Genomic DNA, 27,465 nt, shown 5'->3' with positions numbered 1-27,465 from the left:
CTGAAACCAAGAGTCAGACACTCAACTGACTGAGCCATCCAGGCGCCCCCTATTGCTATCATTTTATCAGTTCAAGTGAAGTGCAGAAATATCACCTCCTTTTATCCTTCCCTGTTTATAATATAATTTCATTATTTCATTTATATACATTTAGAATATATCAGGCAATGTTACGGTTTTTGCTTCAACCATCAAACAATTTAGAAAATTCAAGAAGGAAGCTTATAGTATTTATCCATATTTTGCTTACCATATTATTTCTTCTTTCCTGATCCTCCAATATTTCTTTTAACATTGTCTTTCTGTTTTGAACACTTCCTTTAGCCATCCTTTTAGGATAAGTCTACTGGTGACAAATTATCTTCCTTTCCTTTTCCTTCATTTGAGAATGTTGGGACCCCCTTCATTCCTGAAGGATATTTGTGCTGGATTCAGGATCTGGGTGACCAGTCTCTTCTTTCAGCATTTAAATATACTCTGCAGCTTCCTTCTGATCTCTGGTTTCTGATGAATAATCTTCTGTAATTCAAATGGTTTTTCTCTGGCTGCTTTCTAGATTTTGTGTGTGTGTATGTTTTCAATTTTCAAGTTTAATGATGATGTATCTTGGATTGTGGAAGAGTTATCCTATTTGGGTTTCAATCAGCTTCTTGAACTTGCAGGTTTATGTCTTTTGCCAAGTTTGGGGAGTTTCCAGCCCTGCCCTCTTTCTTCTCTCCTTCCAGAGCTCTGACAACACAGATGTCACATCTTCATTACAGTCCCCCAGATCCCTGAGGCACTGCACATTTTTTTCTGAATCTACTTCCTACTGTTCAGATCAGGTCTACTATTTTTTCTTCCATGTCACTGATTCTTTTCTCTATCCCCTCCCTTATGCAGTTGAATCCATTTGCTGAGCTTATTTTCATTATATTTTTTGAACCTAAAATTTCTATTGGTTAATTTTCTTTGTTGAGGCTTTTTTCATGTTTCAAGCATGTTTATAATTGCTCACTCAAGAATTTTTATAACTGCCTTAAAATCTCTGATTCCAACATCCCTGTCACCTTGATATCAGCATCTATTGATTGTCTTAATTCACTTTGAAATCTTCCTGGTTCTTGGTCTGATGCATGCTTATCAGTTGAAACCTGGAAATTTTCCTATTATATAATCCTTTGGTTTTAGCTGGCCTTCTCTGACTCTACTCCAGCAGCAGAAGGGGGTGGGCCCCACCTCATTACTGCCAGGTGGGGGAGAAGTCTGGGCTCCCCACATTGCCTGGAGCCTGCTCTTTATGGGGTACCTGTCCTACATGCTCAGAGCATGCTGTGCAGGAGGCTGCTTTCTCCCTGCCTCTCCTCCCCACAGGCACACATCCAGAGGTCATTTTGATAACGTGTGCAGTTCAGCACATACTTTCATGTGCTTCCACTGAATGTGGAAGATTTCATTCAATGACTTCTAGAAAGAATTCATATCTTACTCATTTCAAGGGTGTGTCTATACCTTCCAGACGAGGGTGGCATTTATTCTGCGAGCAACATTTGCTGCACTGTATCTTCGGGCCCCAGCAACTGGGGTCCAAGGCCCACAGACTGTGGGCAATTAGACTGCAGCCTAATACCACTCTGTATCTTACTGACCTAAAATTCCAAAGTTGTGAATGAAAACAGTGTTGCAGAAAACACACAGAATTGGTTCATTAAAAAGTTATGAGTCCAAGCTAAAACGATGCTGTTCCCCTCTGAATCTTCGGGTTCTTGTTTTGCTAAAAAACTCTAAATCATCCTAAAGAAAATAAGGCAGAACAATTACAAGAGCATTTTTCATTATTCTTCTTCGCGGGCCCGCTACATAAACTGCCAAGGTCTCTTGGTTCTGGCCATGCATCAAGATGGTCTGCAGGGCTTGCAGCTCTCTGGGCACTCAGGCCATCTGGCAGGTCGGCTCCCTTAGAAACTTGGTGGTGGGAGAGGTGTCAGAGAATCCAAGGCACCCAGCAGACACGGAGGTGCTGCCAGGCCAAGCATGCCCCAGCCTGGACACTGCTGGGGTCCTAAAGCCACCCGCACAGCTCACCAGGAGCCCCTGGGCCCAGTGGGTCTCCACTGGGTCAGAACTGTAGGTCAACAGGATGCCAGGGACTGGCGTGCTTTCAATTTTAGAAAATACCTCTAGACTGTATATGAGTTCCTCATAGACACAGCATAGTCATAAAGGGCCCCAGCCACACCCCAACAACAGATCTCAGAGGACAGCACCCCCATCAGCTCCACTAAGCATCAGAAGTGATGGGAGGTGAAGATGGGAAACCTCTGAACCCTCTCGTCTAGAACAGAGCCTCTAGCCCCTTTAGCACGTGGCCCTGTCTTCACTGTCAGACGTGTTCCCCAGTAAGTGATAACCAGCAGGAACGAGAGTGGCAGGAGCCCCCTGGGTCGCCACCCCCATCAGCTCAGACCAGGAGCATCTCGGGCACTGTGCCAGGGTTGGACCCACCCCACCCTGCAGTCCTCACATCTTTGCCCCTGGAGGAAGTGAAAGGAGCAGAGTTGAGGAACTGCTGCTCCTGCACCAAAGTCCTCCTTGGTCGGTATCAGGACAGACAAGGACATGGCCAAGGGCAGCCTGAGTGGAGGGGAGGGAGGCGACGAGGCGGGGAGGCATCTGATAGCCACTGTTTGGATAGCAAGGTGGGATCAACAATGCCTGGTGCTCTCCCTGGAGCCTGTCTCCACAGTGCCTTTGACCTCTGGGGGAGGAGACTATAAAACCCAGAGGCCACCCTTCTCCTCTCGGGCTGGCTGTGGGCAGCAGCCCCATTCTGCAGGATGGCAGCGCTGCAGGAGCAAAAGTCATGCAGCCAGCGAATGGAGGAATTCCAGCGCTACTGCTGGAACCCAGACACGGGGCAGATGCTCGGCCGCACACTGTCCCGGTGGGGTACGTGCCCGGTGGGGGGCGGCGGGGGACAGGGGCAGGGGACCGCGGGGACGGCAGGGAGGTGCCGCTCTGACGACATGCACAGACCGCCCACCAGGTGCCCAGCACCCAGGCCCTGCCAGGGCTTCTGGCCGGGCCGCACCTCCCTCACCAGATGACCCCAAAAGCCCACTTCGGCTCTAATCACCACTGACAGCAGATGCCTATGAAGCGGGAACATCTACGGGGCAGCCCCAAAGGTTCAGCCCTAGATTTGAGAAGAGTATTTTTAAAGCTGTTTCTAAAACTTATGATTCTTACAGACTTTTAAGTTAAAGGGTATGGAGCATCTCTTGGGTGATGAGAACATTCTGGAACTTGACAGAAGTGATGGTTGCACAACACTGTGTGTGAAGGCACTATAAACACCACCGAGTCCTTCCCTAAGATGGTGAAACAGTGAGTCTCACGCTGGGTCCCACAGGTCGGCTGCATCTCACTGCTTCTCCCCACAGTGTGGATCAGCCTCTACTACGTGGCTTTCTACGTGGTGATGACCGGAGTCTTCGCTCTGTGCATTTACACGCTGATGTGCACGCTCGACCCATACACACCCGACTACCAAGACCAGCTGAAGTCTCCAGGTAACGGGGCCGGTGGCTTGCGCCCGGACACCACAACCCCATGCGTCGGGGCAATGCCTGGTCCCTGCAGAACAAAGCCCCGAGAGGCAGCCTGAGGGGCCATTCCTGCTGGTGGCCCCAGGGTCCTGAAGGGGCACACCGGGTGTGGACAACCCCTCACCCTCTTTTGAGGACGGTGGCCCCAGATTGTGGTCTGACGTAGGGTTAGTTTTAATTATTAAAACAGATTTAGTAACAGAGACAGTCTTTACCTCACTTACTTAATATGCTGATCAACACACAGAACATGTCTGGGAGGATGTACGAGACACAGCAGGGAGATGAGAAACAGAGGGTCTGTGGGAAGGAAAGGGCTGTTGCTTTGCACTGTACACCCCTCAGCACTGAGGCTTCTCCTCTGTGGGAGGATCCCTCCCATAACCACACGTTTTCCAGAACACAGTTTTCTCTCAGAGCAGCTTGTCGCCCATCCCGTTTGAGGCTGAGCACCCACTCCCGTGAGTCGGCACCGAGAGGAGAGGTCACTGGGGACACCAGCACTCCAGAGCCTGAGACGGAGAGGCGGCGCCTCCTAGGTCCTGGGGCCGGTGGCTCACCCCCGCTGCCTGCACAAACCAAACAAGGGCAGGAGGGAGCTGGGGTGAAGGAAGGGACAGAGAAATCGAGGAGGAAAACACACTCTCCGGCATGGTTACTGAGCACGTTTATCAACCACACATCCTTAATACCTTCTAAGAAAGCAATAATGCCCAACAGCAGTCCCCACACTTCCCCCAGGAGAGGAAAGGAAAATGCAGGTCTCTAAGAGACGGTGGGCTCAGACACTGGATCCGGGGTGGGTGTGTTCCCTCAGGCAGGTCCAGCTTTTCTGCCTGGGGTGAACACCCTGATCAGTGATCACAACACCCAAGTGCTTTACTGGGTGTCATTTTTAGAGCCAACCAACAGATAGCCATGGGGGTTTCAATGTAGTTTCAGAGCAGAACACGGTCCGTTACAAATCTCAGGACGCAACCACCCTATAATCCGTCCACAACCCAGTGGGTGGAAGGGGCAGGGCAGGCTGGGAGATGGCGACCACTGGCCGCCACTGACACAGACGAGCAAGCCCTGAGACCACGGGAAGCGGCTGTAGAACACACACGGAGCAGGCACTCGTGAGGGGTACCCACTTTCTCCCCCGGGTCAAATCCCCTCAAGGTCTTTATTTTAAACCACGTACCGCTGTGACTTCCACAGCATCCATGAACAAGAGAACACTAGCTCACTTATTTAAAAAGTCACGCCAACAGTTCTGGCTTCGTAAATTGTGGAACATTCACACGGCAAAACACGACAGTATTTGTGGACAGGAGGAGGTGAATCAGCGTGACAATGATGTGCTTGATGACAACGGCGTGGGAAAACGGAAGAATCAGGGGCGCCTGGGTGGCTCAGTCTGTTAAGCATCTGCCTTCAGCTCAGGTCCTGAGATCGAGCCCCACATCGGGCTCCCTCTCCCTCTGCTCCCCCTGCTTGTGTTCCCTCTCTCGCTGTGTCTCTCTCTGTTAGATAAATAAATAAAATCTTTAAAAAAAAGAAAAGAAATACAGAAAACGGAAGAATCAAGTAGGACCTGAGTGGTAGGATCCCATTTATCTAATTGATGACGATGGGTTTGTGCATCTTCGTGTGAACAGAAGTGAAGATGCCCACCAGACATGTAGCTATTCCGACTCCACACATGTGCATCTTTTCTTGTACAATTAACACGTTGTCCAACTGCTTTCAGACTTGACCAAAACCAGTGAAGAATTTTCAAATATGCATTCAAACACAACTTCATTTAGCAACGAGGTCCCGACTGGCTGCCGGTGCGGCTCCCGGGCAGGCAGGTCCCCGCTGAGCTAGTGGTACAGAGGACACCCGGCCACAGCCTCCTCGCCCAGGGGCCCTCAAGGACCCAGGCCCAGGAGGGACCGCAGCATCCCACGCTTGGCCGCGGGCCAGGCCAGCCCTGCACACAACCCATCTCTGTAGCAAGCAGCTGGGATGTGACCAACACTTTGCGGGGAATGGAGTAAGATGTGTTGTGCTCTCTCTCCAGGGGTGACCTTGAGGCCGGACGTCTACGGGGAGAAAGGCCTGGACATCTCCTACAACGTCTCTGACAACAGGACCTGGGTGGGCCTCGTGCACACGCTCCACGGCTTCTTGGCAGGTGACGTTTTTAACACGCTTCCCGCCTGTTCTTCCCTCTTCTAAGCCAATTTCATGGAGGGCTGTGGGCTTCGCCACCCTCCCGCCAGCCCCAGGTGGCTGTGGTTGGCGGTCGGCACCCATAGGCGCGGTCTGTCCCAGCAGGCTACTCGCCAGCGTCCCAGGAGGACAGCATCAACTGCACCTCCGAGAAGTACTTCTTCCAGGACAGCTTCCGGGCCCCAAACCACACCAAGTTCTCCTGCAAGTTCACGGCAGACACACTGCAAAACTGCTCAGGCCTGACGGACCCCAACTTCGGCTTCGCGGAAGGAAAGCCGTGCTTTATCATTAAGATGAACAGGGTGAGTGCGGAGGAGCTGCAGACCCCTGACCCAGCCATGGCCTGGAGGGGCCAGAGTGCCTGGTCCTCACGTGACCCCATGCATCCCTGTGCAGGGGTCCAGGCTGGCAGGGCTGGGACACGCACCGCAGCCCCCTCCTACCCTGCACCTTCGCTCAGCGTGCACCTGTCATGTTGGCTCAGGAGCTGACCTTCCCCCAAATACAACCTGAGCTCAGCGCAGACATGGCCCTGACTTCATGCTCTGCGGCACCTGCACACTGAGCAGCAGAGTCTGAGCTGCTCAGGGCGGCCACGTGCACACAAAAGCTTGACAGCAGCCGGGCTGTGTCAGGTACCACAAGGACAGCTGGGAACCATCCCAAGCAGAGGTTCTCACTCTGGGCCAGGGACCCTCTGCCGGGCACGAGGGAGACTGAACAGGCCAGTGCAAGGACACCACAGGAGGGCATGGTCCATCCAGCCTTGGGGTGCAGGGCAGGGGGACATCCCACTGGAGGCCAAGGAGGGCAGGAGGGGCTGGGGGAATCTCTGCTCCATGTCGGCCAACGGGCGTGCAGTACTAAGAAGCTTCCTTCCCGTGAGTCCTAGGAAAGCCACGCATCTGTGAACGGCACACACTCCTGGGTCCCCGCTGGGTCTTGACGCTGCCTGGCGGGGGAAGCTGTGCACACCAAGGCAGGAGTGTGGGGAGGGCGCCAGGCACAAGCAGGCACACACCAGGGCCGGGACCCAGGAGGCCAAGAGAGCATGACATGGGAGCAGCGAGGTGGGCACCTCAGGGCACCAATTTCAGGGCCCTGTGGAGCACTAGAGAGGGGTGGCCACGGCTCGGACCCTCTCATCCAGCCCTGCCACGTGCCGGCAGCCAAGACCATGTGGGGCAGGGCTCTGGCTCTGAAGGAGGTGCCGGCAGCAGCCCCAGCTTAGACGGGCCACTCACGCACACAGCCGGGGGGAGCGCTACCAGGACGCCCTTTCCTTCCAGATCGTGAACTTCCTCCCCAGCAACAGCACGGCACCCAAAGTGGACTGCGCCTTCCTGGTGAGTGCACGGCCGCACCACAGCCACTTTCCCCTAAGTTCCCCTCACAGCCACACGAACCATCCCTTAGAGCAGCTTTACTGCAGGGAACAAGAACCTAGGAAAAAAACTGATTCTTTTCACTGTTTTGTTTCAAGGAGCATCTGGGACAGTGTATCACTAACACCCTTACACGTATTTGGTGGCAATTTGGAAAAACCTGCTAAGAGCTGGCATTAATTTCTCAAAACCAGTTTTAAATCCCAACACCAAAAAATCAAATGTGTCTTCATGGACTATTTTGTAACGATTGTTTTCCGGACCAAAGGCTCCCTGCTATTAGCGGCAGCGCCCCACCCCCCAGAGCCGCCTCGCTGTGGGTGAGGCTCTGCCTCGGTATGTGTCCTTCTGCAGTCACTCGACCACAAGTGGGGGCTGACTTGAGCTCTTAACAGACACAAAGTGCCCTCCATCCGTGCTTGGGCAAGCTCCAGCTATCCGCCAGGCAATCCGGGCAATCTGCACACACGCAGACACAGGCAGACACGCCCAGATACACGCACACGCTCCCAGACCCTCCTGCCCCACTCAGGCCGTGGTCTCTCCACTCGCCCCCAGGACCAGCACAAGAATGCCCGGCCCCTGCAGGCGGAGTACTACCCGCCCAACGGCACCTTCAGCCTCCACTACTTCCCCTACTACGGGAAGAAAGCGCAGGTAGGTTTGCTTCTCGTTCCCCAGACAACAGCTGCAGAATCGTCTCAGATTTAGCAATGACTAGCAAAAGGATTTCAATCAGTTAAGGATTTGAACTGATTTCAATCGGTTACACAAATGAAACAAAGGTGACTGCAGCCCTCTGGGTGCTTCTCGAAAACACCAGCTCCCCGGCAAAACACAAACACCAAACCTAACGCTTTCACTTTCCCAGAGTTTCCCAAATCCCTTTAGACAACCATATACCCATTTTCATCAAATATAATTTGAACCCGAATTTGTCCCTGGTGCTATCTCCCTACCCCAGACTGGCTCTCCGCGTCCCTAATGGAGAGAGTGAGTGCCCACATGAGGGGTGTGGGTGGACTGGGCAGGCGGGCTGTCTCTGCGCCGGCCGACTGGTCCCAGCCACACGGTCTCTGACGCTCTCCTCCCCCGTCTTCCCACACGTGCCCCAGCCCCACTACAGCAACCCTCTGGTCGCCGCGAAGCTTCTCAACATCCCCAAAAACACAGAAGTTCTCATCGTGTGCAAGATCCTGGCAGACCACGTGACGTTTGACAACCCCCATGACCCCTTCGAAGGGAAAGTGGAGTTCAAGCTCAACATTCAGCAGTAGGTGGGGGGGGGGGGGCCTGCCCTGCGGGCCCCACCAACTACAGACCCAGCTGCCACTGCTCCCCACCAGACCTCCGACACTCTGCGGCCCAGGAACGGCAGGCAGGAACCTGTGCCCCCAGAGCTTAGTGTAGAGTCGGCGGCCTCTCACTAAATCCTTTCTGCTCTCCGACCCCGAATCTGTAGCTATGATAACAACACTGGGCCGTGATAACCCCGAGGCAGCAGCAACCCAACTAACAAGACCCTAAAGATCGTTCCAAGCCGACTTCATGCTCCTCACTATACCTTCGTTTTTCTAACATCGATGAACTCCCGGTACCCGCGTCAACATGAAGACTGCTCAGGCTCTCAGAGAACACGGCCTTACGAGAACAGGCATTCTGACGGTTTGCTCTTAAAGAACGGAATTCCTGAACTGTAAAAATAAAACATTAAAGTCATTCTTATTCTATGTGAAACAATCATGTCTTTTCTGATAAGAGGAAAATATAACAACAAAATCACTTTTTCTTTAAAAATCTTCTGAAAGTTTCACACCCCCGTTAGGAAAATTCAGACGAGGCTGGAGGGGGGCCGCTCCCGAGAACTCACGCAGCTGCAAGAGGTGAGCGGGTGAGGCGTGAGGGCATCGTGCATGGGGTGGGGTCCAAGCCCCCGAGGAAGCCACAGACCCGAGCCCACCCTCCAACACCCAGGGACGGACGGGCGGATCACTCCAGGCCCTGTGCAAAATCCCGGAACGAGAGCATTCTGATCAAACCAACCTGCTCTCCCGGAGCGCCCCCTCCAGCCCAGCCACCGTGCGACCTGGTGACCTAATCCCACACAAGCACCAGTGCAACGCTGCCACCCACGGAGCGACACAGCCCCACGCAGCTAGGGTGGGAGACCTCAGACCCCCGAGGATAGGCAGAGTCACGCCCCCAGGAGCCGGATGCCCGCCCGTGTCACTTCAACAGGTCCTGCAGGGAGGCCGCCTCAGGCCTGTGGGCAGACAGCAGCCAGTGAGCAGCAGAACTCGCCGGCCGCAGTCGCCTGCCCCCGCTCTCCAGCTCCTGCTGCCCTCAGGACCGTGAGTCACGAGTGGCAAGAAAGGACCAGCTGTCACTACACGGCACCACGGACGCCCCTCTGAGGCCTATCTCCCCTGTTCGTACGACACTCTGCTGTCCTTTCTTACCTTACAACCTTACTCCTGAAAGTCAAACCCCTGGAATCAGTCTCAACCCCAGGGCTCAGGAAGAAGGCGGGGGCCGCCGTCCGCGGGGCGGGCAAGGGAGGGCAGGAGCACTTCGGCGTGTCCACCGGGCCCCCCTCTGGCCTGGCAACCACCCCTCGCTCAGCAAGAAGCAAGACTGACACAGAAGATAAAGTAACTTGTGGACAAGAATCCTGAATTAGAGGAACACAGAGCTTGTTTAAAATGCCCATGCGCGTTTTATTAATAAAAACTAACAGTGCCAAGTTAAACAAGTCAAACAATTAAAGTCTCTTTATATTCCATAAAATATTACAGAAAAGTTTATTTGTGTTTCAATAAAAAGACTATTGTTTAGAACAGGCAGCTGACAGCAACTGTGCGGTTAATGGTTCTTTGTGAATAAATTTTAAAAGGGACTACTGCCTGTCCTGAAATTCCTTTTTCTTTTTATAAAAAAAGAACTATTAAAAATGATTGACAAATTCTGAGTTAAAAAACTGTTAGAACATTCTCTCTATTTAACGTCAACTTCATCATAGATTACAGGAAGATGCTCATGAAACAAAGACGATGTTTGTTTCCGTTCGTGTCCTCAGATGACAGACGTGTGGGCCTGTAAACACGGACACGAGAGTCCACGCCCGCCTGTGAGAAATCAGGCGGGCCTCCACGAGCACGTGCGCCCGAGCCTTCCACCGCTCTCACAGCTGCACCGGCACGGCAGGCAACTTGACCAAACAAAACAAAACAAAGAACTTCGCAATTCGCTGCAACATAGAGAAAAAAGAAGTATAAACTCGATGGAATCACGCAGTCAATATAATTTAAGGGAAAATAAAGTCATGATACAGTTAATGGCGCTGGACGCTGAAGAGCAGAGCCCGCCGCTCGCCGGGCTGCGGAGGCCCCGAGGTGCGACGGCATCGGGAGGGAGCCGCTCGCCCCCAGCGGCTGCACCGCTCCCGACGCGCGGCAGACACGGGCCGCGCAGCCCGGCGTGGCGCGTGGGCGACGGGGACAGAGCGCCCCTGCTCCGGCGCACTCAGCAGGGAGGGAGCCAAGGGAGCTCTGGACGAGAAACAGACGCGAAAACGAAACGCCAGACAGTGAGGAAAGGCCCTGTGCCGCCGCTGACGTGGAAGCGCACCGCAGCTCACCCGAGACCCCGCGGGGCACGGCCCTCGCCCGCCGGCCAGAGCCGCGCACACAGCCGGGCCACGGCTCACGGCCAGCGCCCGGGAGGCAGGCCAAGAGGAAACAGACGGCCGCGGCGGAAGCAGTCTCTCCCGGCGCGGCCGCGGGGGGCCGCGGGCGGCGTCAGTCCTCCTCCTCGTTCTCGTTGAAGTCGTCGTCCTCCTCCTCGTCCTCCCCGACACAGGACACGGGGGTCTCCACCCGCGAGCCGCTGTACTGGGACCCGCTGGAGCTCGTGGCCAGCGTGCCGTCCGCACCATTGGTCAGGTCGCTGTGAGGACGAGGCGAGACGAGGCGGTCAGGCAGAGCGCCAGCGACCCCACACCCGCCGGGGCCCCGCCTCCACGACACGCAACGACTGGAACAAGGCAGCACCAGCAGCCGGGGTCGCCCGCTACGTCGCACACACAACCCCACGTGCTCAGGCTGGAAAACCACAGCTCTTCTTCCAGGCCTGGTACTTGTGGCGCCCTGATCTCGGGGAGGGGGGGGGACGGGTTAGGAAAAGGGGCCCCAGGAAAGGACAGAGGACCCCCCAAAGCAAGGCTCCCCAGACAGCAGTGCGTGGGAGGTGCCCAGCAAGGTGCGTGTGCACGTGTATGCGCATGTTGTGTGTGGGTGTGCGCGCGCAGCTGTGTGCACGTGCCGTGTGTGTGGCTGTGCATGCGCACGCAGGTGTTGGGTGTGTGTGTGTGACTGATGAGTGATGCTGTGTCATGCATATGTCAACGACACCCGGGCCCCACCCTCAGCTCCTCTGGCCCCAGGGCAGAGCTCAGGAAACTGAGCTGAGACAGGTGAGCCTCACACAGCTGCTCAGCAACCTGAACTCCAGAATCAACTCCAAGGACCCCACAGCTGTCCACCGTCTCACGAAATGGCACTTGCTGAAAGGCTGTGGGGCTGGCAGGGTGGAGCCCAAGGGCGCAGGGGGGCGGAGCTGCAGGGCCGGGTGCTGTTGGGAAGCAGGCCACTCGGCCCTACACTCTGTCTTCAGACGGGTGTCTGGAACCCGTCTACACTGCCACTGTGCCCCTGGGAGTCTCGACAGGGGACATCTAACCATCTCCGTCACGCCTGCAGGGGGCCTACTAGCATCTGAGCCCCAGGGTGCCGCTAAACAGCTCACAAAGCACATGGCAGCGCGCGAGAGAGTCATCTGGCCCCAAATGTCAACAGCGCCTCAGGCAAGGCCATGGCCTAGAACAGAGAGATTCTAAAAGCCAGGATCCTGAGGAAAAACTTCTAGGTTCAGCCACCTCCCAGCACCTGGCACAGTGGGTCAGACACCATCTTGGGGCACCGGCAGCTGATAGCCCATACCCACAAGATGCACACGTCCACCCCGACGTATAATCCGCTCAGACAGTTGTCATCAAAACTCATTGTGATTTTGTAGTATTTGAGCAACAAGAAAACGTATTCTAAGAAACATCAGATACTAAAGGGATACCAGTCTAGAATTTAAAGCTCAACAGAGACCCTCCAGATTCAAGCCAGACACTTACCACAAGCACACAGGGGTTCAGGGTCATGCCAGGAGAAGCCCCGCACCCAGCATCCTCTCTGCTACTCAACTGGAATGCCTCCAGCCGCCGGCCTCAACATGACAGGATACAAAAGGACAGAACCACCCAGGAGACTGCTGCTCTACCCTCGAAAAAGAGGAGGTTTGGGGCGTGGGCTGACCGACGAGCAGGGCTCTCATTGGGCAACGCAGCGGGGGGCCCCAAGTGTACGGCACCCATACCTACCACAAGCCAGAGCTAGGGCGCCAAGAAACGCTTTTCTTTACACACAACCATATGTGTATGTTTTTTACTAGTATTTAGTAACAACATACGGTAAAAACTATTAAATGTTAGGCTCTTTGAGAAAGGAACTCCGCATCTGTGAAATCCAGCCCAGCAAGAAAGTCAGAAAGGGTAAAAAAATTTAGCCATAAAGCTGCTTCAAATTGCATCTTTTCCTACAAGCGGGAACAACCTAACTGCCCAAGAAATTATTGTGCCTTCATAAAATAATGCCAGTTTCTACACTGGTTTTTCTTCTGAAATGGTAGTGAATTTACTTGCCTTGTTATAAACCCGATGTGAATCTCCGGAACTTGAATCAATACCCAAATCCTGTCTCTTGGAATAACCAGTGCTCAGCATCCCACAGACTGACCTCCACACACACACGCACAGCGAGAGGGTTACAGTTAAAAACTGGGCTGATCTCTGCCCAAACCTGACCCGGGCCAGATACCCCACAAAGGACTTCAGTGACAACCCCGTGGCCAGTCCAACTCACAGCGCAGGCCGGGAGCCTCACCCGTGTCACAGAACCCTGGAGCGTGAGCGTGAGCCACAGAGCACCGCATCACCCTTTTGCAGATCAATCCATTTTGTTGAATCTACAGACTGCTAATCTATCTCTTATTTCAAGAAATTAAACATCTATTAATATTTAGGACTGATATAGGGTAATATGTATAACATAATATGATGTGAAAGTTAATAAAACCATTGTTCTGTCAATACTTAATATAGAAATTATCTTACACTAATCTTTAAAAAACTAAGATAAATACCCAGGGACGATATAATTCTGCTTTGGGGGACAGCTAGGTCAAAGGCTAACACCTGTTGATTTACACAATAAAACTCCTTCAGTTACACAGAAAAAAATACATACAATAAATAGTAAAGTGAAAAGGGGGGTTGCCTGGCCAGTTGGTGAAGCGTCTGCCTTCGGCTCAGGCCATGACCCCAGGGTCCTGGGATCCAGCCCCACGTGGGGCTCCTGGCTCAGTGGGGAGCCTGCTTCTCCCTCTGCCTCTGCCGCTACCCCTCCCCAGCTCATGCTCTCTCTCTCTTGCTCAAATAAAATCCTAAAAAAAAAAAAAAAAAAAAGAACAAAGCAGAGAACAAAATTTTATGTACAGTGTGACCTCAAGTGTGTTCATGTCAAGTGTGTTCAGCAGAAGTAGGAAACACAGATGGAGAAACTCCCCGTCCCTCAGGCTACCTGCAGGGGGGCTCAGGAAGTCTGGGCCCCAGTGCACCGCACACTACTTTTTAAAAAATAAAAGTCACATGTCACTTTGAAGTTTTAGGGGGAAGAAACCATAAGAAAGAGGCTTCTGTGCACCCAGGATACAAGCCACAGCGGGCCTTTGGGGCGCACAGCTCAAGAGGAGCCCTGGCTGGGAGTGGCCGATGCCGACGCCACGGCCAGACCGGGGTCCCCCATCCACGCAAGGAGCCAGCCGGGACGGAGGAGGGGCTGCCTACAGGAGGGCCCAGGCCCCACTCGGCCCAGAGCCGCAGTCACCTGGCAGAAAGCCTTGTGCCATTCGAGGTCGAAACCGATGACGTGACGAACACCCCTCCAACTGATCCCTGAGCCATCTCTGAAAAGACAAGAACACAAAGCAAAGGTCACAAGAGGCTCACGTTGCCATGAGGCAGGTACGTGCCAGACAGCTGACCAGCCACTGGTTTCTCTGCCGGGACACCGGCCATCCTCCCAAGAAGGCACCCCATCCTGAATTTACGTGACGCTGTCGGAAAGTGGAAAGCGGGGCCGCAGGCGGGAGGACCCCGACTCCCCATCCTGGGAGACAGCACGCACAGGAGCGTGGCCAGCGTCGGGGGCTTCTATGGCATGCCGGCTGGGACGCCTGCCGACAGCTGCTACAGTCTGATGCAGCCCAGCGGCTAGGGGGGCGGCCCACAGCACGGAGCGGGGCAGGCCCAGCAGCTTTCTCACCACAAAGCACCTGCCCTGTGGCCACGCCCCCACCGCCCCACAAAGGCCTCCCAGCAGGTAAGGGCGGCAAGAGAAGCAGAGTGCAGCTGCCCAAGCAAACACCTCCTCAGCCCCGCGTCAGGAGGAGGCGCAGAGACCCCCTCGGAGGCTCTTCTGGGTTACCTGCCCACGCAGGCCACCCACCCACCTCGGGGGAGCCGCCACGCCCTCTGAGAATTCCAGTCTCTCCCTACTTGAACCCGGAAGGTGAAATCTTAACTTAACACCTTCATCACATAAACTACACCGACAAACCCACAAAATGCCAACGTGGCCTCCATGCACCACAGCCCCCACAGGCATCCTGCCCGCCACCCCCAGCACCCCCATCCCCACGGCCCCTCCCCCCAATCGGCTGTCTCCACTCTTAGTGCCAAGTGCAGAGTCGGCCTCAGCAAGGGTGGGCCACACATCCAGAGTGGGGTCTGGCCCTGCGGCCACCAAGGGAACCAGACACGACGGACCTGTCACGTAGGGTTCCAGCGCTTTCGGCACCAAACTTCTCGCCATCTTCAGGTCTTCGGCGGAGCAACTTCCAGACTCCAGCCCACAGGCCATCCCCATGCGCTTCAGCACCTCTATGTCATCATGGATCTCAAACGTGTTGTCAAAGTTGAACAGATACTCGAACCTGGGGGACAAAGTCGCCATCAGAAAAGGAGCCACTTGCCATGTTCATCGCAGCGCAGGGCCCCGAGCGGAGACGCCCCACTCAGCCCAACCTCCCCCGGCCCCCCCCACTTCATCTGGCACCCTCCAAATCCCATCCACTCAGAAGCGGTGGTGCATGACAAAGCTTCATGGCCCAGGTGGCCCCCGAGCACGGGGCAGCCCACCTGCGCCCTGGTCGACAGTGAACACTGGCTGCTGTTTGTACAAGGGTTCAACGGCTCTGCTAGCAACAACCCTGACAGAGTCTGTTTTCCTTTTACAAGATAAACACAAAACCAGGGTTGTGAGAAATAAGTCTATAACTTCGTTACGCTACAAGACTCTTCAACAATCAGCTACTTCTACGAAGTGACGGACGTGCCGCTGACCATGACGGTGTCATTCTCCACTGGCCTGAGGCTCAGCTGGGACCTCAGGGCGGGGGCCCACCTGTCACTGGACCTACTTGTCATTGGAAATGCTGCAATCGATCACAGTCTTCTTGCTGGTGTTGACGATGATGAAGGGCAGGTGGATGACGGAGTTGGGAGGCGGCGGCCGGCTGGCCTGCTGCTCCGCCTGGCGGTTCCTCTGCACCAGATTCTTGAAGGCGATTTGCTATAAAAGATGAGCCACCAGCACGTGCTCACACCAGCTGCCACCAACCTAAAGCCTCGTCCGTGGGCGTGGTGGACGACCCCGCCCAGCCCCCCAGGGCAGCAACGGGGGTTGGGCCCCTTGAGAGGTCGGAGCAGCTGGGGGATGCCAGGCCTGGTGCGGGCCAGGCAGAGCGCGCGCACCCTAAAACCAAACACCCCGAGGGGAACGGAGGCAGGCGATCACGCCGCTAAGACAGAGACCTCTCCCAGGAGGGCTACGAGAAACGCGCCAATGCTGAAGCTACACCCTCCTGTCTCTTCCGTGTCCCGAGAAGGCGGACGTTCGGCTGAGCACCCGGAGCCTCCCAGAGCAGCAAGAAGTAGACCCGCGGGCACGGGGCTCTCTGGTGACACACGCCTTCACGCTAATTCCCCTGCAGTTAAAGCCAGAAAACACCCCTCCCGCCACAGTGCCCCTCGAGGGGACCTGGGGCTCACAGCTTAGCAGGAGAGGCGGTGACTGGATCTTTCCTGTGACTGGACCCCTGCTGTGGATGCCGCAGGGGCCTGAGGAGGAAAGAGGCACCGCTGCCCGGCAGACGTGTGCCTGCTCTTCTCCTGCGTCCCTCGGCCCTGAGGCCGCTTCCCGCCCACTGAAGCACTCACTCCCTGCTCTGGATGCCTCTGCTGGGGCAGAGGAGTGACCCCGGCGCCCCCATGCCGAGTACACCCAGTGGGGCAAGACGCACACCCTCTGCCATGGTCTGCAGGTGCTGGGCCAGCACGTGTCCCAAGCCCCTCACTGACCCCTCCTGGCCTTTCCCCACGTTCAAATATCTCCCAACATCAGACACTACGCCTGTCCTCAGACCCTGCTACACGTCCCCACAGGGTCCCAGGGCTCCCCCGTGCTCCCTCCACAGACACCTCAATAAATCGCTGCTAAGCCATGCTCCCTTCCTTGGCCAACCACCACTTCCATGGCGGCTGCCCCCACACCCCAGGCCCCCGCCAGACAGCACCACACGGCCTCGGTCCAGGGACCAGCCACCCCCGACAGCAGGGCCTGGTACACATCTCTATTTCTGCTTCCAACCCTGAATGGGCATCTCCAGGACCCTGCAGGGATGAAGGCCACACCTGGGGATATCTCTGCAGGTTCAAGGGATGGCGACACACGTCCACCATCCCACATGCTGACCCTTGACCCACAGATGCATTTCACACCCCTGGTCTGGGGTCTGGTACTCAGAATGCACTTCATAGCTGTCCCAAGGAAGCTTCACGTGCTGCCTTCCAAGGGGCATCCCTCCCGCCATTTAGACTTTGTAACAAGCAGCACACACGCGGCATGTTCCCTTTCACATACACGCACTCTCTCTGGGAGTAAGGCCCACGCCTATAAGAGTTCATGTCGACAACACCTGAGCAGAAGCTCAGCGGGTGCTTGTGAAATGTCCATTCAAACTCTCAAAGGAGAGATTCTCCACGGCGGACATGCACCAAGGCCGCAGACAGTACTGAACCCTGCTCATCTGCGTTTCCTCCTAGACCTGCGCTCTAGGACAGAGCTTGTAAGCAAGGAACGGTAAGAGATGGATAGTAAGGGGCTCCTGGGGGGCTCAGTCGTTAAGCGTCTGCCTTCGGCTCAGGTCATGATCCCGGGGTCCTGGGATCGAGCCCCGTGTCGGGCTCCCTGCTCGGCGGGAAGCCTGCTTCTCCCTCTCCCACTCCCCCTGCTTGTGTTCCCTCTCTCGCTGTCTCTCTCTCTGTCAAATAAATAAATAAAAAATCTTAAAAAAAAAAAAAAAAGATGGACAGTAAGAGCAGAGTGGTTGGGACAACGCCCGGAGAAAAGCTGCGTGGACGCCCCTCCCACCCTCCGTCCGCACAGGAAGAGGCGCAGGTGCGGGACGTGCTCTGGACCTTCCGATGCGTCCAGGCAGCAGATCAAGGGGCACAGGGGACGCCGCAGTGGGAGGGAGCCAGACTGGCAGAGAACAGCGCCCTTACCTGCAGGATGAGCTCCTGAAGCTGAGACTGTTTCTGCTTGATCCTTTCCAGCCTCCTCTGCCTCTCCACCTTCAAAACAAAGACAGCGGCATTACGACGCATCCAGCAGCGCCCCCCAGGGACGTGCTCACGGAATCCGTTTGCCGAAACCTAATGGCGGGCAAAGACGACCTAGAGCCGACCAGGCACGTGGGACAGGACGGGGGGGGGGGTCTCTTCAATCTCAAAACTGCACACTCTTCTCCAACTTCTCTCGTCTTCTGGACACAGTGGCTGTAAGACGCAAACCCCACCACCAGGGAATTTCCTACGCTGGGGTTTGCTGCAGGCTGGATGGGCAGCACGCCAGTGTTCGGTGGGCAAGCATGGGGCCCGGGGAAGCAGCTGACCCGCAGTCCAGGCCAGGCACACACAGCACCAGACCCTGAGCAGGCACCCCCAGGACACACAACAGAAATGGCCGCTCCAAACACCTGCTCTGGGGCAAATCCACAGGGGCGCAACAGGAAACAGAAGGTGAGCCGTGTACCTCTAAATTCTGACATTCCTGAGCCGAGTTGGTGGGCAGACCAATCCACTTGATCTCCTTCTTCTCCTTAGAGATGATGTTCATGGCCATCAGCACGTTTAAGGCATCATAGACTCGCCGTCTGATGTTCTTCTGGTCGTAAGCCTGGTGGGAGGATGAAGCGTGAGTTTTCCAAACGGTCCAGAACGGCTCACGGACCCAGAACACATGCAGGAAAAGGCACCACCAACCTGCTCATGCCCCGTGAACCCCCCAGCAGCATCTAGATCACGCCCAGCACATCCCCACTGAGCCCCGAGGAAGAGGGAGTTTCTCTAGGGAGCTGGCCTGATAGGAGCCAGAGCCTGCACATCCCACATCCCAGCATCTGGGGAGGATAAGGCGTCACGCCGCAAACAGGTCCGGGAAATTCTTTTGCATTGTCCTCTGAACTGTCTCCGGTTGTTTCAGAGAAACCCAGAGGGAGCTGTACGACGCTGGGGCGTGTCCCTGTCACGCGGCACATACTCACGGACTCGTTTGGTAGGATGTGGTTGTCGGCAGCACTGAACTCTGCGACCAGCTCATCGGCCACCTCGTTGTAGGACGTGGTCCCCTTCCTCTGCACCTTCTCGCAGACCTTCATGGAGAAGTGCCTCAGGCCCTTCCCGTTCTTCTCCCCTTTCCTGTGGCGCTTCCTTCAAAAATACAAAGGCACAGCGCCCTCAGCACCCTCCGCGCCAGTCCCAGGGCGACACACGTTCACCCACAAGGCTAGCAAGCTGGGCTCGGGCTGACACCCCGGGCACAGCTCCAGGGACCTGGCTTGTGTGCACAGCGCACTGGGCACAGAGCGCACTGGACGCAGCCATGGGGCCAAGGCTCCCTTGCTTTCTTTAGGGGCCAGAAAACAAACTTTTAAGTGGCCAGGCCTCACATCTGCATCAGCTCCCCGGAAACACGGGGCAGACACCCAAAAGGGCAGGAGCCAGTGCGTATCTACTGCATCCTGATACACCAACACCGTTTCTTAAAAAGATGTCCACAGACGTGGGAATTACAGAACTTTTACTGCAAATTTAAGAACTTTGAGGGAAAATTTGAGCAGACTACGAGCCGAGGCGGCGTGGAGACCACGTCAGCCGTGTGGCGGCGGCACCCGACACTGAAGACCGCAGTGCACTTCAGATCGCGGGAAACCCTGCGTCTCAACTTGTTAAGTCACCACGTCAAGGAAAGGGTGGCTCTGAGTTTCTCACTGGATGATTCAGGGAATCATGATTTTTGCTTTAGAACCAATACAGACAATAATGCCAAAAAGCTTTGTTTTTGTTTTTAAGGAAAGTCACAGAGCTGACCTCTGAGTAAAACTATTTTCTCACACGGTCAAGGTGACAGTATGGGGGCCCCCGCGGGGCCACCGTGGGGCAGCAGAGTTACAGAGCTGCAGTGGGTGAAGCGCCGTGAGTGGGCACGTGGGCGCACTGTTCCCTAGATGCTACTTTCCAGTGCAGACAACGGGAAAAGCGCTAAAGTCACCACAGCGCTGAGAAGCCAGCTTCCTCCTCCTCTTCGGCCACAAGCTGCCCACCCCTTACGGTGCCGCCACCCCCGAACCGCGGGGCGCAGCCCCCCTGCAGCCAGACTTCTCCTTTACGAGGAAAAGTGCACCTTGACTACGTCTATTCCGGGCACGACGGCCGGGCACGTGGCACAGAGAGCTGGGGGTTACAATTCTAGGCAATGTGCTCACCCGGCAGACCAAGGTGAGGGGTCTGAAGGCTGGTTCTGTGAGACAAAGTGAGTGTTAGGGGTGTGTGGGCTTCCTACCACGATAGTGTTGGGCGCTGCAGGTCTCTGAGGCGTACCAATTACCTACAGTCAAAAGAGACAATTCAGAACACAATCAGCAATCTCCCGCATACGACCCTGCCATTTTACCATTTCCCATTCTCTAAAGGTACTGCCGAGTTCCATAAACTATGAAGATTGGAGAACACGGTCGCGTGAGCACCAATGGCTGACACTGCTGAGCTAGAGACGCCATCAATCGGCGCTTCTGTTCTGAACGAGCCGTGTCCCTCACCGACTTCAGGTGTCTTCCCCGGTTCAACAAAAGCAGCAGGAACCATCCCACCCCAGCAAGCCCTAGCCCGACGGAACAGCGAGCCCCGGGGATATTGCCCAGGGAGGTTGCCCTGGGGAGGTCTCCCAAGAAGGTCATGGTTAGTGGAGGTGCCTGCAAAGCGAGCCTCAGGGCACTGTTCCCGCCGTTCCTCTCGCCCTAGTTTACTTTCCTTTCCTTTTAGTGACGCAGATGAGGATGAAACCCTCTCTTCCGGGGGTGCTAAACTAAGGCCAAAGCACAAGGATCGCACACCCGCGTGCGGGAACCTCGTCCCAACAGCGGCTCTGCGGGGGACCCAGCACCCCCAACAGTGCAGCATGGGAGGGCGGGGGGCAATCAGCACTGGGAGCAACAGACACACACCCCAGGGCAAGGGCAGCTCTGGGGACGGCAGTGTGACGCACCCCGCACGTGGCTAAGTCGGAGCACCCCACGCCATCTCTTCCCCGAAGGAAGGGAAAGCCCGGTTTGTCTTCAACAAGGACTTAGAATGTGGTCCCACTGAATAATATGCAAATATTCACACACGGGACACACAGACGCTGCTGTGCAGCCAAGTCAAATCCCAGTTTTCTAGGATCTTGTGCATGACTCCACCCACACCAAAGAGCTGATCCAGGAAAACGGTTCAGAAACATGACTTCTCAGGTTCTGCACAGCCAAGTGCCCCCGAGTCACCGTCCGGCACCAGGCGCTGGGGCAGCCCTTCGCACGGGCGGGGCACAGCCTCGGGGACTGGCCGTGCCCGCCAGGCGGGCCCCTTCTTCGCAGGAAGCGTGTACTGCCTGCTGTGGCCGGGGGACAGTTGACCGGGCTGACCTAGGTCAGGTCACCGGTCAGGGCTAATGACCCACAAGCCACAGAAAGAAAAAACACTCTCAATTTCATTCTTTTAATTCACATTTCCAATGATCAAAATTTCATTACAGTGTTTTCCAAATTGTGGATCACTCTCATTCAAAAGCCATGAAATCAAACAGCAAGCTTTCTGAAAAAGAGAAAAGAGGAGACAGAAAAGAGAGAATCCCCAGAGAGGAGACGCGCCTCCCAAACCTTGTTTCTGTTAAATGAGTGTTTTCGGGGCCCTGGCTCACTGTGGAGGACGCGCTTTAGCCGAGGCTCAAGGCCAGCAGTTTGGGACACTCGGGAAGCCTGAACACGTTCTACACGGACTGGGTCGGAGAGTGGATTCAGGACACCAGCACCCACGCAGATGGGCAGGAGAGCCACCGAGGGCTGCCTGGCGTGATCTGGGCCCCCACGGCCAACTCCTCACTGCCGCTCTCTCCCTAAGCTGCACCTCTTGGTGTGACTGGTCCACATGAGAACGAGAGTCAGAGGACCAGGCACACAGCAGGCGCTCAGTACCTGCTCACTGGACGGCAGGGAGCTGTTCTCTCTCCGCTCCTCCCCCGTCTTAACCGCTCTCCTGGAAGCCGTGCCCATGGGCACCAACTCGGGCAGGACCGGGGCCTGAGCCCCTCGAGAGCCAAGCCATGCTCACATCCCAGGAAGACAAGGCTCTCAGGTCACAGTGTGCCAGTCCTTCTGTCCTCAACCCTCTGGCAGACAAAGTTGAGAGACCCCCGCGATGTGTAAGCTGTAGCCCACGGTGCTGGGGTTTGCGGAGGATGAGTTACCATCACTAGCTGCCCCGAAACAACCAGATTCGGACCAGGGCCACAACTTTCAGGCTGATAAAGTTTAAGGCACCAACAGACAAATCTTCATGTTAACGTTCCTCACTACTATTTATAACCATAAAAACAGAACTACTCCTATAATTAAGGAGGTATTCCCAAGCTAAATCTGCTGTGATACATAGTAACTAAAAATAATGAGTTACAGAATAAAACACAAAATGGAATATTTAACTTATATCAAAAAGACGTTTACTAAAAAGCTGTGATGAGCCAAATATGGTGTAGGACTTCGACACAGTGTTGCTTTGAAAAAAATCACAGCAACTCTGCTAGGAAAAGCAGTCATATCCTCTGATGGGGGTGAAGTGGGCACACGCACAGTTGCCCAGGGTGTTCACCCAGAGTGGGAGCTCAGGTCTGCCCAGAGCAGCTGGGCAGTCAACATCCTTCTGTCACTGCTACACATGGCCCAGGAGGAGGGGCGGCTTCAATCTGACCAGAGTTCCGTCAGGAAGGGCCCACTGAACCCACCCACAGGTGATCAGTAAGCAGGGGTACCCAGCACAGTCCCAGGAGCACAGACCCACCTCCGCCTCCTGCTAGCGGGTGGGCCACAGCAGGGACACCTGTCCCAGCACCTGACAGCCTACAGAGCCCTAAGCCCACTGTGTGTCCTGCAAGGACCCCACCCTCATTTCCCAGGCAAGTAACGCTCACGCCGAGGAGGATCAAGGCCAGGCACTGCCACCCCCACATAACTCCACGCTCTGGGGCAGACATGGGGTGAGCGGGACACATGTAGCAGGAGGGGAAGGTGCCTGGCCTAAGCCCGCAGGCAGGCCTGAGCCAGGGGAGTGCACACTCGTCCCAGCACCGCAAGCACCGCGAGCATCCGAGAGGGCACTGCAGAAGGCAGACCTCACACCCCGACCTCCGCACCAGAGCTACAGGCCACCGTCAAGAATCGGCAAGCCCACCTGCCCGGGGCCCCTTACCACTTGCTGTGCAATGTTGACATTGGACTGTCCGAATGTTTTTGGCAAGAGCTGCTTCCCCAGCGTGTTCACTGTGGAGGGGTGGACAGCTACCAAGGACACCACGCCTGCAACGCAAGGAGGTAACAGGTTAGTTCTGTTCTGGATTAAGGCTAAATGGGACAGCTTCAGGACGATGATGCTTCTAACCAGAGATCCTTACTTTACCCACCTTAGGTCTGTGGGTCAGCTGCAAATACTTCTAAGTTCAACTCTCATCTTCAGGCGTCTGCATGGGACATGACCACCTGCTCTCCCACCCAACCAGCCCCTCCTCCCTGGGTGCTTCTGTGTCCAGGGCGCAGGGGCTCAGGTGCCCTAGGCACATGACCGACCTGCCCCGAACCCCTGTGGGGCTGCCTGCCCACCTACGGAATATTTTGGTGGGCCACAGGGTCTGGGGAGAGCAGCTCTTGAAAACCTACAATTCTGTGACAATTAGAGTCTTCTAAATGCTCCAGCATTTCTCTCTCTGTTTGCAAAACTAGTTTAGAAACCTAACACTCTTGTGGCTCAGTCAGTTGAGCATCTGACTCTTGGTTTCAGCTCAGGTCTCAGGGTCGTGGGACTGAGTCCCACGTCAGGCTCTGCACTCAGTGTGGAGTCGGCTTGAGGTTCTCTCTCTCCCTCTGCCTCTCCCAGCTCCACCCCCACATGTGTTCATGCTCTCTCTGAAAAAAAGAAAAAAAGAATTCTAAAGAAATCTAACACCCTTCTTCCTTAAGAAGTAGAATCACATCTCTGTTTCTAGGAAGAGAAATGCCTGGGGAGGAAGCTGCCCCCTCTTTGAACACACAGATGGACATACGAGGAGCAGAAATACTCATTCCTTCAAGTGTTTGCTAAGAGTTCTGTATGCCTGGCTCTGTCTTTGGTGTCAGGCATACAACAGCGAATAAAAATGGTAAAACATTTTATTTTACATAATAAATAATAAAATCAAATGAAGTAGGAATGATAAAAATTCAAAATACAGAAACAAAGCCCTTGCCCTGACAGCCTCAAAAGGCAGAGAGAAAACAAAGGGAGTGTGTACAGAGGTGCCTGGAGACCCGGGAGGGCGAGCAGCGTGCACACCGTCCGAGCCTTACTGAGAAGGGCCTGAGCGCCCTGGGGAAGCAGCAGACCAACTCCTGGTCTCCCAGTCACTGCTGCATGGGGGGCGGAGAAAGCTTGCTCGGGTCATCACGCTTTGCACCCCCTGGCTCCTGGAGCAGACCGGTCTCCTGCGGCCACCCAGGGTGAGCACGGGACCCTGCGGCGGGCGTCGGGGGGAGGGCCTCGAGCCCGGTGGGACGAGAATGACACCTCCTCCGCTTCAGAGGCTCTGCCTCGTGGCGGCCTCCAAATACGCCAACACTGTCCTCCTCTAGCCTGGCCCTCACTTCTGAACCCTGCACAGTCCATGCATTTTAAAGAACAGACTTCAGAATTCAGTAAACAGTGCCTTACTGCTACACACAAACACTGAATAATTTCTTAACGGCACAAGTCGACCAAACCAACTGGCTAAATATTAGCATTTTTACCAACCAACACCAACAGGTATTTATTTTCTGTAAATATTTGCTTTGAGTTTTTTATTTTCCTCTAAACATAGAGACCTGTATCTTAGCAAAAGCAAATTTTTAACAATTGTTTTAGATATGTAAAAGATGTTTTAAAAGATAACAAAATTATTCTATCTTGCACAGAGATTTAAAACATCACTTTTCAGATTCATGTATAGGTTAGTAATTAGGTTTCTAAGAATACTGAACTGATTCACTAAAAAACATAAAATTATTTTTTTAAATTTGCAAATGACGCCCTGTCAACACCAGCGATCCAGGCGGTTCTCATGATGTGTCTTAAAACTTATTTTGCACGTCAGATAAATGATGTTAGAACACAGGGGCCAAAGGGTCGGGTGCTCGTCTCTGGGGCTAACCTGCAGGTCCGCCACAAGGCCATCTACCAAAGGGACAACACAAACCACCCAAAACCCCAGGAACGTCTTTCTTAAAATTAACATGCTTAGAGCTCCCCCCAGCTGGGGGAACGAGGAGGAGAGCAGTTGGGGCAACGGCAGGGCTGAGAGGCAGAAGTGGATCGGGGCCAGGACCCCTTTCCTGGACGACACCACCTGTCCTTCCCACCAGGGTCTCGTCCTTGTTTTACTAAGTGAGAAACTCTTCAATACAAAGAATTACTCTGCAGACAATCTTGCTCCAGAGTACAAGCTAGGACTGACTACGACCATTCTATCCTATTTGCTGAAGAAGCTTGAGGAGCAGAGCTAATCTCGCCGTCCACAGACCCACCCCATCCCTGCCCACAGCCATCAGGGCTTGAGGGATGCACTCCGTCTGTGTTTCATACTTTCCCATGCACATCCATGAATCTGAGAAAATACAAGTATTACTGGTGTGGGCCTTTGAAATCTAGAAAACAACAGTCTGCCACTTTGCTTACACTATTGTTGGGACCTAGCCACAGAAAGATCTAGCTGATGCCTTTAACGCTGTGCCGCTACCCCGGTAACAGGTCGGCTGCGTGAATGCACAGAAGCTCCTACTACGATGTGGCGGCTAACGCTGGACGGGCCTCCTCCTGCTGAGTCTCCAGGTGTCCAGGGAGTCCAGTCAATCTCCAGCTGAGTCCAGGTGACCATCTGTGTTTGGGCTTCAGCCCAGCACATCCCCAGGGCCATTCCGCACATGTGCGTGCAGACACACGTGTGCTCATGCGTGGGCACGCACCCCGGCAGACACGCACACACACACATGCACACACGGACACGTGCATGGACACACACCCCGGCACACGCGCGCACACACACACACACGCGCACCCCAGCAGACATGCACATGCAAACATATGCACACACATGCACGGGCATGCGCCCCAGCAGACACAGTCACGCGTGCACACATTGGCACACGCCCCGGCAGCCAGTGTCCCTCTCCCAGGTTCCTGCCAACTGCTGACTCAGGAAGACACAGCCCTTTTTGTCAATCTCAAGGATAGGATTTCATTTCTGGTTCAATCTGACCACAGAAATTAGAATGTTTAACATCCTCTTCCAACAAAGACTGCCACACACACAACCCACTTGCAGGGCTTAGGAATTCACACTTCAGTTACAAGACGTGCGAGATTACAACAGCCTAGAAATCTACTCACTAGAAACAGTATGATTTTAACTGTAAAATGTACTTAAAGCCTTTTATTAAGGGAACTATGTAACACGGTATTTTCAAATATAACATCATGAAATGGAGGATTCCTTTCCCGGCAAGAAAATGCGTTAGGGACACATGTGGTCTGAACTGCTGTAACCACTCACAGAAAAAGGACCCTAAAAATATTATGTAAACATATTGTAATTAGTAATCACAACCTATTAATATCTATAGGTTTTAAGATATCTTAAATTATGAAATCGTAAGGCTGAATGTTTTCTTGAAAACAATTTTAACCACTTTTAAGTTCTGACAACCTAACGTTTTAAGAGTTACTATTTTGGGGCGCCTGGGTGGCTCAGTTGGTTGAGCGACTGCCTTCGGCTCAGGTCATGATCCTGGAGTCCCGGGATCGAGTCCCACGTCGGGCTCCCTGCTCGGCGGGGAGTCTGCTTCTCCCTCTGACCCTCTTCCCTCTCGTGCTCTCTATCTCTCTCTCTCTCTCTCTCTCTCATTCTCGCTCTCTCAAATAAATAAATAAAATCTTTAAAAAAAAAAAAAAGAGTTACTATTTTGCCCACCATACTACAGATATTGCATACGCTGATATGGCCAAAAGGGCCACCAGAATGGGTCCACGGTGCGCACAGCTCCGCGCCAGGCAACAGCAGCAGCTCCAGGACAGGCTTGCTCCTAGGGCCACTGCAGCGCCTACGTCACCTCCCGCGCTCGCTGCTCACCAGCTGAGCACCCTGAAAGGGGGACACAGGCTCTGCAGGGGCTCCCCCGGTCCGAGCGGAAGTGCGCCGCGTCTCAGGATGCCCGCTCTGACCGAGGCGGGGCGACGACGCCCTCACCATTCGTGTGCTCAGTGCGCACTCTTCTGGGCACCATGGCCAGTCACCATCGCAAGCCCAGAAGCACGGCTCAGAGGCTGGGACATCACTCCGTGCTCTAGGCATCCTCTGGGTTTGAACGGCTGGGAGGAGAAAACAAGCTGATGCCTCTATTCCACGTTCCCCAAGAGGGCAGCCTCTGAGGGGCTGAGCGAGTCCTGCTGTTTCCTCCTACAGAGGGGC

The 27,465-nt window shown here is 54.6% G+C and overlaps 2 protein-coding genes across 4 annotated transcripts in view; one reads left to right on the top strand and one right to left on the bottom strand.

The window, feature by feature from the left end:
* Positions 1 to 2,816: 2,816 nt before the first annotated feature.
* On the top strand, positions 2,817 to 8,454 carry ATP4B (ATPase H+/K+ transporting subunit beta). The gene is made up of 7 exons (XM_025874563.2): positions 2,817 to 2,928; positions 3,423 to 3,551; positions 5,638 to 5,751; positions 5,895 to 6,094; positions 7,082 to 7,138; positions 7,736 to 7,834; positions 8,293 to 8,454. The coding sequence occupies exons 1-7, from the start codon at positions 2,817 to 2,819 to the stop codon at positions 8,452 to 8,454; spliced, it is 873 nt and encodes a 290-aa protein (XP_025730348.1).
* A 1,416-nt stretch (positions 8,455 to 9,870) lies between these two features.
* TFDP1 (transcription factor Dp-1) overlaps positions 9,871 to 27,465 on the bottom strand; it is a 40,736-nt gene continuing 23,141 nt past the window's right edge. For all 3 annotated transcript variants that reach the window (XM_025874557.2, XM_025874558.2, XM_025874556.2), the window contains 9 exons: positions 23,184 to 23,290; positions 20,171 to 20,292; positions 18,950 to 19,115; positions 18,439 to 18,582; positions 17,910 to 17,978; positions 15,764 to 15,915; positions 15,111 to 15,277; positions 14,170 to 14,248; positions 9,871 to 11,122 (listed from right to left, as the gene is read on the bottom strand). In XM_025874557.2, coding sequence (XP_025730342.1) covers positions 10,975 to 11,122; positions 14,170 to 14,248; positions 15,111 to 15,277; positions 15,764 to 15,915; positions 17,910 to 17,978; positions 18,439 to 18,582; positions 18,950 to 19,115; positions 20,171 to 20,292; positions 23,184 to 23,290 — 1,154 coding nt within the window. In that variant the 3' untranslated portion in view covers positions 9,871 to 10,974. The remainder of the gene's footprint in view (positions 11,123 to 14,169; positions 14,249 to 15,110; positions 15,278 to 15,763; positions 15,916 to 17,909; positions 17,979 to 18,438; positions 18,583 to 18,949; positions 19,116 to 20,170; positions 20,293 to 23,183; positions 23,291 to 27,465) is intronic.

Source organism: Callorhinus ursinus, unplaced genomic scaffold, assembly GCF_003265705.2.
Source record: "Callorhinus ursinus isolate GAN/ISIS: 27379988/994484 unplaced genomic scaffold, GSC_fseal_2.0 scaffold79, whole genome shotgun sequence".
Classification (NCBI taxonomy): domain Eukaryota; kingdom Metazoa; phylum Chordata; class Mammalia; order Carnivora; family Otariidae; genus Callorhinus; species Callorhinus ursinus.
This window is presented reverse-complemented; position numbering and strand designations above follow the sequence as displayed.

Coding starts and splice junctions, on each gene's coding strand:
- ATP4B (XM_025874563.2), top strand. CDS start 2,817: ATGGCAGCGCTGCAGGAGCAAAAGTCATGCAGCCAGCGAATGGAGGAA. Junction 2,929..3,422: donor CCGCACACTGTCCCGGTGGG/GTACGTGCCCGG, acceptor TTCTCCCCACAG/TGTGGATCAGCCTCTACTAC. Junction 6,095..7,081: donor TTATCATTAAGATGAACAGG/GTGAGTGCGGAG, acceptor CTTTCCTTCCAG/ATCGTGAACTTCCTCCCCAG.